This window comes from Vidua macroura, chromosome 2, assembly GCF_024509145.1.
Source record: "Vidua macroura isolate BioBank_ID:100142 chromosome 2, ASM2450914v1, whole genome shotgun sequence".
Lineage (NCBI taxonomy): Eukaryota > Metazoa > Chordata > Aves > Passeriformes > Viduidae > Vidua > Vidua macroura.
In genome coordinates this window covers 113,454,900-113,467,128 of record NC_071572.1, presented here as the reverse complement: position 1 = coordinate 113,467,128, position 12,229 = coordinate 113,454,900, and the positions used below count along the sequence as shown (strand labels likewise).

Sequence of the window (12,229 nt, the reverse complement as noted above, 5' to 3'; positions counted from 1 at the left end):
GAATAAAACATCTGCACCATTTCTTCCAGTGTGCCCAGTGAGGAAAAGAGGAAGCCTCAGGGTATTTCCCTTCAGCCCAGAGGGGAGGGAAAGTGCAGCTCCTCCTCCATACATTTGGATGAAGAACCTAGAGAGAAGATGAGACAGGGCATGGATGTAAAAAGTGAATTGTAGGGGCAGAACTGACACCAGGCTGGATGCAGAAGGGATTTCTGGGCACAGTGTTAAGCAAGGAAGCTGGAACGATGCAATTAGGAACTTCAAGCATCATTTTAGGCATATAGCATGAGTTAAGCATGAAGAGCAATGGCAGTGAGGAGTTTATCTGGATAAAAAGCTCTTGGGTACATATATAATCCATGCTGCAGTTTTAAAATCACTTGGACTAATCACATCAGTTGCAGGTAAAACGTGCTTGAAGAGTTTTGCCACCCAAGCATTGCAGTATACTACTGAAACATCTTGGCTAAGTCATAAATTCTCCCTTTTCCTTGTCTTAGCTACTCATTTTTTAAGTGTTTTCTGTCCAAATGAACTCATTGAGTAGATAGGTAAAAAGAAAGAGACATAGTACCAGACTAAGCATACAGCCCAGTTAGAGGGGTGCTAAGCTCCCTTAGCTCTGCTCATGGTTTATGATAAAGTTGAAGTGCCCTGGACAGTGTAGAGACAACAAAATACTGATTTTAGCTATAGGAATGCTGCCTTGTTGTCCAACATGAGATTCTGGAAAAAAATGCTGTGCACTTCTGTGATTAGATGCAGCACTCTCATATGTACACACAAAGGGATGAAATGAGGTTGCAGGAACTTGCTTGGCTTTGCAACCTGAAAAAGTTGTTTTTTAAACTGTTTTTCTTTCTTGAATAATCAAGAAGTTCTGAGGAGAAACACGGGGTCATAGACCAATATACACAGGAAAAAATAAGAAAGGAAAAGTGACAAAAAATATTCAAGAACATGCACAACAAAAACAAATAAAGCTCTTAGTATTTACAGCTTTAACTTCACCTTAAGAGAAGGCTGGAGAAATGAGAAAAGAGCAAGGAGGTTGAGAGACACATAGAATTTAATTTAAAATGTTAAAATGCTGTAAAAATTCTAGGTATTGAGAGTCCCTGATCACTGTCTTCTTACTGCCTAAACAGTTTTTTGTGGAACCTTTTACCTGTATGTGATAAGTCTGTGTATAAATATTTCCATCATTTTGCCTTACCAGCCTCTCTGTCAGTTTTTAACAAATTCACATTTTCCAATTATTCTTGTCTGTCATTTGGCATTTTTATCTGACAGGTAAATTAAGATCATCTGGAAGTTTCAGGCTTGAAAACTCTTTGAGGTGATTTAACTACATGGAAAAAAAAAAGAAATCCTAATGTATCCAACTCTGGCCTCTAAAATACAAACAAGGGAAACAGAATTATCACTTTTCAAATAGGTGCAGTCTCAGCTAAAAAATCTGTATTGTTTACAGGCAGAACAAAAATAAATCAGTCTGAATTTCTCCCGTTCATTAATGTGACTTTGGTTCCTGATAGAAAAATGTATGTTATTGAATGGGTGGATTGGATTCGGTTTTAGCTACAACACCAAAAATTAGCAGCTCCATCCAGAAATTGTCCAGGACACATCTTCATCTTGATAGCTGCAGGTGCTTCTTTGGGCCATGGAATCAGCCCCTACATTTGCACCAGGAAGGTTCCTGGGTTCTTGCCTTGGCAGTGAATGTCTGTTGAAAAAAAAAATCTCAGTTAATTTGTCTTTTGACAAATAAATTTTGCTGTTAATTTTGAGCTTGTGTTTTGCTTTCCTCCTGCCAAATTCACTGTTTTTGCATGCATCTTCTTCCTATTATTAACAAAAGGAGAGCTGCAGTTTGTCCTCTCCACTGCAGAGATGGGCAGGAAAGACTCCTCTGAAACCTTCTCTGTGTGCAACTTCAAACCATGCCTGACTTGAATAATCTTTGCCACATTTAGCACAACCCACACTGGACTGAAAATTGTATTCAGCATTTGCATTGTTACATGTGTGGCATGATATTTGTTGTGTTGCATTTTTCCATCTAAACCTGAGCCTGTGGAATGTAACACAGAGCTGGAATCCGCTGCCATAACATCACTAAATATCATTTAACTATTCAGTCAATATTTGCTCCATCATTTCTTAGAAGGTATAAATTTAACTTGTTTGGCCACAGGTACTGAATCCCTTGTAATTTGCTGCCTGTGCATTCTTCCATCAAATTATTTGGACGGAAACCTAAAAAGTTGGTTTTGGTGAAAATTTGACATAAGCTGCTGTTGGTTTAATTTGCTTTGCTACTCTTACAAAGCTGGTTTACACCATGGGTTTTCAAGCCACACACAAATATTGTTCAGAAGCCAAATGCTTTTCTAGGAACCAGTGTTTTATGAGGCTTTGGATAGCAATGTGTGCATTGCATTGAGCTTCATCTGCTGCAAAGTGAGAGAATATCACCTGCTGAGGTTTCTAGACAGCAGCCTAGACAGCTTTAATCACCTGATGCCTAAAGAAAGCTGAAGATTTTGCTTATTGAACAGTTTGCAAGTTTACAAAATCAAAGTTGCTTCCCTGATGTAAAAATTATTCCCTTTTCTGTATTTACTCCTGTTTTCAGAAGGCATTGAATAGAATTATTTCTTCTTCTTTCAAAACAATGTTTTATTTCCCATGGAAATAGTAAGAATTGGGTAAATGTCATGTGGTGTAAATGTTCAAGTGGAACAGAGTTTAACAAATAAAACTTCAGAGTCACAAGACAGGAGACAGAGGAAAAAAGGAGCCTAATTCTTTTTCTGCTCATGTAGTATTTGGACAGTGAGGACCACCTGGACTCTAGGTAAATTCTAAATGGAAATATTTAATATTATACACAATAAATTAACAAAATTAGGAAGTGTCCAGCAACTAGATAGTTTCAGGTGATCTCTTTTAACTTCTAAACATCCTACAAAAAGCAGAGAGAACATCAGGAGGCATAAGACTTTTATTTCTTTTGGTCAACTACAGAGTTGCTAATCACCAAAGCATGTTATGATAAACTATATATATTTTGTGACAATGAAACTGAACACCAGACATGCTGAAGAATGTGTGAAGCTGCACATTAGGTGTGGGGGTTTTTCTTTTGCTTCCTTCTGCACCCAGTTTAGCATCTTCACATACCCAGCACTGCTGCTGACTTCACTGGGACAGGGGGATGGAGAAAACTTCTGAATTAGGTGCAGGATTAAGATAAATAAAGCTAAGGAAGAGAATACAGTTTTGTGTCCAAAATCCTGTCATATTCAAACTTTAATAAATTGCAAGTGTCTGACAGGGACAAATCCTCCTTTTATAAACCTGCAAACATCTTCTCCCCTCCATCCTAGTTGAGACATGGGTTATGGTTCCTCACTTCACAGACACATTTCCATCCGATGCCCTTGCTAAACTCTGAGGGAAACATCAAAAACAAATTGCAACATTTGACCATTGAAATTATTTCAGCCATTCTGCAAAATCCCTGGGTGATGGATGGAGCATCAACCCCTTTTCTCTGTGCTTCTCTTTCAGCTTCTGATATGGCTGCAGAGCAGGGACAGATTCTTGTAATTGCCACTGCTGCTGTGGGTGGATTTACTCTGCTGGTCATCCTCACTTTGTTCTTCCTCATCACTGGCAGGTAATTAAAACACTGTTCTCGTGTAGTCCCATCTAAAATTAAGAATTTAAGAATGATATTCAAGTCATTAAACTACATTTTCAGAGCTAAAATTAGGGTTAGACAAAGTGGAATATCCTCTTTGTTCAGCAGTGGTCATACAGCTCTTTTGTAACTGTGGTTTTTCATAAAGACACAGTTTGGGGAGATAAGAAATTATGTGATATCAGGAAGTAGTTTGGATATTTAGAAATAAGTTTCTGGATTTCTTGCCTGCAAAGTGATAATTTAAAAATGCAGTATACCTGCTGCACCCTCAAGGCTCTGACATTACAAGGAAAAGAAAAAGAAAAAAAAAAAAGAATAAAATCCCCACAGTGAATTTTACAAAAATCTTACAACTGTCAATTGCAAAACTTTAGAGAGTGCACTACTCAGATATCAACAGAGGGTGCTGCACTTTTAGATTTGTAATTACACATCAGTTTTGTTGGTATAGCATTATCTCTAATTGGAGCAGAAAGTGAAGTTCTATCAGTGCAGGCCAGAGGGTTTGTTTGCAATACCCTAAATATGGCACTGCAGTAGCTGCCATTATGTGAATTAATGCTCTCTTTGCTAAATAATAAAACCAGTTAAATCTAACATTCTGGTGAAGGTAATGAGAGCAGTTAACCTTGGAACATATTGTGGCCTTAGATAATCTTAGGGGCTAAGTAAATATTCCTGCAATTACTACAGAAGGTGACAAACAGTAGGATCTTTCAGAAGAGAGAGGAATTATTTAGACAGGGACAAATTTCCAGAGAAAATGATTGTGTGGAATCCATATGTGAAATGCTGAAACAACTCAAACACATCCTTTAGAAAAAAATCACTAAACTTGGGAATGAAAAAAAAAAATGGAAATGGGTTTCCTTCTGTGTTTCTTCCTCCTGTTTTCTACTGTTAAGAATATCAGAGATTCTCTTAGCTTTCTACTGCCTTACTCAATGGGACCATTTCAATTATGTAAGATAGGAAATCATTTTGAAGAGCTGCTTAAATGCAGTGATAAGAGCATGTTCCACAGAAGACAGAGCAAGAAAATTTTGAATAAATACTCAATTTACTCTAGGACTGGAGGCAAATTTCAGCATGAAAAACGGGACCGGTACCCTACAGATGTGCTCTGCTTCACTGTTTAGAATTAACAATTTGATGAGCTGTCGAGTCTCAGGGCTGCTGATGAGCCTATTCAGAGTGGAGAGGCTGGGGGGAAATGAGCACCTGCCTCTGCACTTTGCTGGGTCATTATCCACCAGGAGCAAGCAGGAAGCAGGGCTGTCAGTTGCAGATAGGAATATGAAAGCAACTGAGGCTTCAAGATGCAGGACTGGGGTCCTGGCTCAGTTTCAGGAAATGGGAGGTTAAAGCTCAGTCTGATTTAGCCTTATCTCCAATTGTTCTGCAGCCAACATGAGCAGGGCATGAGGAGACTTCTCTGCTGGTGATTAATCACTGGCTTCTGAAGTCAAACTTTGGGGCCACATGGATGTTTAGGAGGGTTGAGTAAGGTTAAAGTCTTGTTTCTTTGGCTGTTCCCTTGGGCAAGCACTTGGAGTGCAAGGACTTGTGTTTAGGGCTCTGGACAGACCCTACAGACCACTTGTTCAGGTCCTAAAAATGGCACTGGCATCCTTAGGGAGTCCCAGCAACTGGTGTTCAATCTCAAGGTTTCCAGAGAGTCTGAGAATCCACTGGTTTGCACTCCCTCCACAAGGGCACAGCAGCTTCAGGAGTTTCTACCCTTTATTTCCTCACCATCACCTGTGTAGCAGTGAATGAACTTGTGACTGTTCCTGCTGTGTTTCAGCAATTCAAACAAACCACTGAAATGAGGTGGGTGTGTTCCCCTATTCCTCAAAGATCTCCACTCTTAGTATGGATTTACTGATTGTAATTATTTTTGTTTAATTTTACACTGCTGTTAATGTTCACACAGAGGACAGACATTTTTTTTTTTCCCCTTGGGACTGCATGTCTGTACTCCAGAGCACACATCCACAGGCATTGCTGTTCTCCACAGGCATCAGAGCCTCAACAGCCCTTTGCTATCCTTTAAACCAAAATATTTCCCTCTAAACAGTAATTTTTAGGCTGTTCAGTGAGCAAGAAAGAGCTTTAAGACCAAGAGCAAATATTTTGGCTTTTCTTGACTGAAACAGTTGGTCCTGCCATGTGACTCCCTAAATCAGCATTATCAGACCTGCAAGTAGGCAGTGTTCAGCAGCTCAGGCTGCACAGAGCCACTCAGCAAAAGAGAAAAAAGGGGTCCTGATATGAAAAAAATATTTTCTTTTTTCATGAAACATGGTGAAGTCATTATAATTCTGTTATGAAGAAAATGAGAATGTATTTTAATGTATATGAAAGTTAATGGGATAAGATTTAATTACCACAGGTCTGTGTACACAAACAGGAATGCAGGAAAGTAATAATTTATTGAAGTATCAGAATTCTTTGGAGGAGTCAAACTTAAAAAAAAGTATTACATCAAACTTAAACTCAGATAGTCATTGTCATGCTAATCATTCAACCATGATCTGTTTTTCTTTGTATATAATCTGTTTGTAGTTCATCATGTATATTTCCATCTTTAGATTAATAAGTAAATATATATTCCAAATGCAAAGAATTTGGCTTTCATAAAATTGCAGATAAAACTCAGTGTACATCTGTTTTATTCGTGGCAAGTATTTTATTTAAAACCTCACTTGTTTTTCTTGAAAGATGCCAGTGGTACATAAAGGCCAAAATGAAATCTGAGGAGAAAAGAAGGGCTCATTTGCAAAATGGACACTGTAAGTAGTTCAACATTATATAATATTTATATTGTGTTTAAAATGAAGAAAGTCCACAGCTTTGTGAACAATTTTGCCCTTGGTGTTTTAATCTGGTTATTTGAGTAGTTCCTTATTGTCTGCATCATCAATGGTCTTTATTTTTGTTTGCAATTTCACTAAATCGGTTCTAGTTATTAAAGGGTTTTTTGGTATTCAGCTAATAATATTTAGCAGGTTTTCAGGTATATTTCTTTGAATTCTCAGTTGTTCTGGGTACTGAATTTCTGCCTCAAAATTCTTCTCCTGGTGACTGTATGACTTATTTGTATCTAGTTCTCTTTGGATTTAGGGATCTACACTTCCAGCCACCCAAGAAATAAGAAGTGGAATGGGTTGTCTTCCCTCATGTTCCTGCTCACTGATCAGTACAGTGAGAGAAAATCCTGGTGATCTCTCATGGGCAGTAATTAGTTTATATAACTTAGTTTAGCTACCTACTTTAAATGAGTTGCCTTACTGTTTCTTGTTAGAGTAGCAATTTAAATGTATTTTTTTTTTATTCAAAGGGTATTGCACAAAGGGTATCAGATTTTATTCTTTCATCATTTTGATAACATCTCTGGAAATGCTATGATCAATACAGAAGTTACCAGAAGTAAAATATTTTTTTGGGTGACACCACTATATCGAGCCAAGTGTCTCTTTCTGTCAAGGAAAAGGGCACATTTGCCCATAAAGTGTACTGCCTAGAAAGATGGTTTTCTCATTTGTTTCCAGGCATGGCCAGAAATAAAAGAAGACAAAAACCCTCCTCCTGGAGAGTTTGATATATGCCTCTGAGACCATGACTGAATTTGAAAAAAGCCTCACTCAGTGTCTTTCAGGCCAGGGTAAATGATGACTGTATTTCATGCTGACACAAAGCTTCATCTCAGAGCCTTCTTATTCATTTGTAGTGATCTCAGCATCACACTAGAGGGGGTGAGTCTCTACTCATATATGTGCTCCACAGAACCAAGAATAAAGAGGAATTACTGTTTTAGACTCAGCTATTAACTGACAGGAGAAAGAAGGCTGAGAAATGCTTCATTCTCTTTAAAGGGATTCTCTGGACCCAGCTGCAGATGCCTCTTTTTATCCTGATAAATTGATGGATTATTAGCATCAACTTCTGATAATGGATTGAAAGTTTTCCAGAACTTAATCATGATATGGCAGCAGCCTAAAAGAATTCCCATCCAGATAGTCCAGAAGAAACAACACAAGCTCTTGAACGTGCTATACTCAGGAACACAAGGGATATCAGCCATGCCAGGAAATGACAGCTTGTTGGAGCCTGCCAAAGCAATCTGGCACCAGCCCACTACTGCCATGGTCATCTCCAAGGAAACAGACAGAAATTATCTTGAAAATGGATTTGGATATTTTTGTTGTCATCTTTGCACCTGGCTCTCTGGCTGTTCCAGCTGATCAGAAGAGAACAAAGGAGCACAGCCCTCCAGGACTCATCCTGAGAGAAAAGGAACTCAAAGATTTGACCTGTTTGGCAAAACAGGATGTTCAGCCATCCACTCCCAAATGAAAGGAGTGAAGTAGAAATAACTGTTCTCAAAATAAAGGGCATATTGCCTCAACTGCCCAAGGAGCAGCAAAGGGGAAGCTAAACTGCTTTGGCAATAATCATTGTTGTTTTGAGACCGTGCTTTTCCCCATATCATTGAGCCCTCACTTGGTGCCTCTGCAGACCCTTCTACAAGTGACCAGCTCTTCTGGTGGCTTCTGAAATTTTAAACCTGGAAGATGTAATATATTATTTTCAGTCATTTCAATTGCCTAGTCAAAAAAAAAAAAAAAAAAAAAAGGAAAAGAAAACTATTGTGATGCATGAATGTCAAGACGTTCCTGATTCCTATTATTCTCTATTTCTTGCAGTACATTTCCCAGGACTTAAAACATACATAGATCCAGACACTTATGAAGACCCATCTCTTGCTGTCCATGAGTTTGCCAAGGAGATTGATCCTTCAAGAATTCGTATTGAAAGAGTCATTGGGGCAGGTAAAACTATCCCTACTGTAAAAAAATCTCTGAGCATGGCAATACTGCTTTTCAGAAGATTTAGGAAATTAATTCATTATCAGTTTTTTGTGTAGGACTGATTTTTTGCCTGGTTTCTTTGGGATTTTTTTATTTTGTTTTGTTTTCCAGATGTATTCAAAACACTGTCACTCAGCATGTGCCATAGTTATTGTCATGTATTCTCAGGCACTGAGGGTGAAATTAGATCAGAATCCCTTTCTATGGGGATATAAATTCTGAATATAGAAGACTGAGAAAAACTTTTTCTTAAATAGAGAACTGGAGGAGTGTGAGGGAGGAGAAGGAGAGGCAGGCTTGGGATAGGCTTTTCTGTCTAGAGATGGATCAGTGGCAGAGAAGGAAAAGAGGAAGATGTGTTGATAAGATGTAGACAGTATGAAAGATGATGCCCTGTAGTCCTTCTTTTTTATATTGTTTCATGTATCTTAATCACTCCAGAAAGGAAGGATATTTTTCAGTTTAAACCCCTCATTTAATGATATGGTACTACACTGATAACCATGGAAGTATCCCCAGTGTTGCTAAGAAGTGTTGTATGCACTAGAAAATGTTGTGCAATAATCCTACATAAATAAAACCATGTCTGGTAGCAGACAGGAGAGAGAGAAAGTAAAAGATAAAATTCTCTTCCACATCATCTGCAGCTGGAGCTGTGCACCTCTGGAATTATGAGCCTGGAAGAGCCCCCAGAGGGCTGACCTCTGCAGAGAACATTCAATTTGCTTTCTTCTATTTCTTCCCTTTCTTCAGACACACTATAGATATTGATGTCTTAGATTATAAAGCAGATTGAGCTACATTCCACATCTGTGTAACTGCTGATTTCAGTTGAATACAAGAGGCAAGGATTATTTGTTTTAGTTCAGGTTAAAGTTGTGTCCTTAATCTCAGTTTAATTCATTTATGAAATCTCTTCTCTCAGCTTCTCTCTCTGCTTTCTTGTATGCATGGAAGTGTATGCTTTGACATATTTTACATCTATGGGGTTTATTTTTATGGTTTCTATTTTCTAAAATTACATGGATAATTTGTCAACTTCAAAAATACTCACCTAACAGGACTTGCAAACAGGTTACAATGAAATTTAAACCCATTTCCATGCATACAAGATACAGGTTAAATACCATGGCTGAGGCAGGGGAAGTACAAATTCCCATAGTTTTATATTGTTTTATATAGAGGCTTCATATAGTAGAGGCTTATGAACATAACCTATCAGTATAATTCTCAGCAGTCCTAAAGATTTCTATGCATTCTCTCTAATTATGTGTTACACATTTCAACTGGATATAAAATGGATTTCTTATCACAAGATAATTACTTTTTAAAGATATTTACAATTTTCCCCAAAGTGAAACCAAAAATCAACATCTTCTCTTTTAACAAGTCAATTAATAGATTCACTTCTAAATTTGTTCTGTTTTAAAATTATATTTTGGCCGATAATTCTCATTTTTAATTTCTGTAACTTTCATATTTCAAACAAAAAATATTTCCATTCAAGAAACAAAATATTTCATTCTGAAACTGCCAAAGTGGAAAATCCCAAATACTTGAAAAAAAAAATTTCTAGCATTTCTGGTCATGACATTTTTAAAACTGTTCTTTTCCTGAAAGCAGTTTCCAGTTTGTTTTTTCAATGGAAAAAGTCATGTCCAAAAGTTCTTGATACTTCACTACTTGCAGTTCTGATGGCTGTGACACTCAAGGCAAGTATTTTTAGTTAGTTTCTTTATTCAGCTTAACTCCAACTTAACTCTGTACCCAAGTTATACTTTAAATTACTTGGTAATTTTTCTGCACTTTTTTCTGCCCCATCTCTCCTTGTTTGGTTTAAGGGTTCAGCACCTCTTCAAGGAATGAATTCCCAGAGGTAACTTGTCAAGTCTGTCTTAAAATTTACAATTATCCTCCTATTTTCTTTGTTAAAATGTTGAAACTCGAGGAAGAGACCAACTCTTCAGTTTTTCCCAGAGCAGACAATATTCTTTGCATGACCTACATCTCCTGCAAGTTCTCCCACAAGTGCAAAGGTTGAAATGGGGAAGGGAGTTGAGCTGTATTTGGTGCTGTGACCTTTCAGTTCTATCAGCAGCCACTGTCTGTGCTGTAAGACATTTGTTCTGATCCCATGCAGTAATACCAGGCTGCACATCAGACTTTTAAGTGACTGACTGCTCCTGTTTCGCTTCCAGTATCACATATGCCCTGCTGAATGCAAAAAGGGACGTGTGGTTTGCACACATTAAATTTCTAGTACTGCTCAATTAGCTCCTTTTTGAATAATATACAGTAAGGTGGATGAGGTTTCTGTTAATAAACCAGAGATTATTTACATTTTATTAGAACTGTACAGGCAGTGGACTCTATCTTGTCCTCTAGTTGTGATCAGCCTTTTCCCTGGAGCAAGGGAAAATGTTGACTTCATTGACATCTGGCTCTTGGCTTCAACTTATTACACATGCAGTCATGAACCTCAGCTGCTGCAGGGTCAACATTTATCCTGTTTATCTTCAAACTTGAGCAGTGAGAATGAGATTCTTAGATTTAAAAAAACCCTTTTGTTGAATCCATTCCCCTTTGACGTTAAAAACATCGAAAATTCTTTATCTGAACAGAAGTGTAGGAAAGCTACTGTGGGGTGAAATCTTGTCAAAGCCTCAGTGTAAATAATTCAATGCTTTAAATTATATCATTGATGTCCATCTAGTCTAAAACAGAAGTTATTATACACCTTAAGTTTCTGTCTGTTCTGTAGCTGATGATCTCAAGTTTGACATTATGTCACAAAAAAACTGCTGGTAGTCTTTGTCTTCACCAGTTTATCAATCCCAAAATCCAAGGGGAGGGAAATTTCTTTCTAACTTTCCAAATCAGGCATCCAAATAAAAGTAAAAGAAACAGGGGTTCCTTCCCCTGCTTCGGATGTTGTACAGATAATAAATCTTGGAATTGCAAGTTGTTCAGCTGCCTCTTTCAGTTTAATTCATTTAAAAGCACTTGGCAACAGCCTTTTACAGTCCCTGAGGGATGAATGTCATTATTTATGAAATTCTGAAGCTGTAATATTCTTGTATAATCTTGTAGTAGCAAAATGGTTTAGTCTATAACCTATGCTTTACAAATTAGTCTTAAAATGAGATTTTACAATTCTGCAGATTTATTGGTCACAGAATTTCTTTAAAAATCTGATATTAAGGCTCTGGTATTTTTGCTTTTCACTGCTTCATCCAGAGAAAGAATTGGAAAAATGTCTCATTTTAGGCATTTAAGCTTCAAAAACCATCAAGATGCAATAAGGTCATGGTTTTAGAGGAGGGTTCTGGTCCTGCTGAACATGTCACAGAACAGAAGATTGATACACCATGTCTCCTGCAAAACATTCAGGTTTCATCACTTCTTTTTATGGGAGCACTTTACAGGTCCAAATTATCTACTGGTTTTTCAGTGCAAGTAGTCAGGCAAGCAAGCTTTTAAGGAAAGTCTTCTAAAGGTAAAAGGGGCAAAATCATGTAGGTAAATCCACACACAACTTCCCCTTTTGTCAAAAGATTCCCAGAGCATCACTCTAAAGACATATATTTTCACATATCTTATATTTGCACACATCTTTATTTATTAAAATTAAGTGGAAATA

At 37.5% G+C, this 12,229-nt stretch overlaps 1 protein-coding gene across 2 annotated transcripts in view; it reads left to right on the top strand.

Moving 5' to 3' along the window:
* The window catches only part of EPHA6 (EPH receptor A6), a 369,996-nt gene that overhangs the window by 276,842 nt on the left and 80,925 nt on the right, over window positions 1-12,229 (top strand). For both annotated transcript variants that reach the window (XM_053970149.1, XM_053970148.1), the window contains exons 8-10: window positions 3,580-3,688; window positions 6,440-6,510; window positions 8,425-8,550. In XM_053970149.1, coding sequence (XP_053826124.1) covers window positions 3,580-3,688; window positions 6,440-6,510; window positions 8,425-8,550 — 306 coding nt within the window. The remainder of the gene's footprint in view (window positions 1-3,579; window positions 3,689-6,439; window positions 6,511-8,424; window positions 8,551-12,229) is intronic.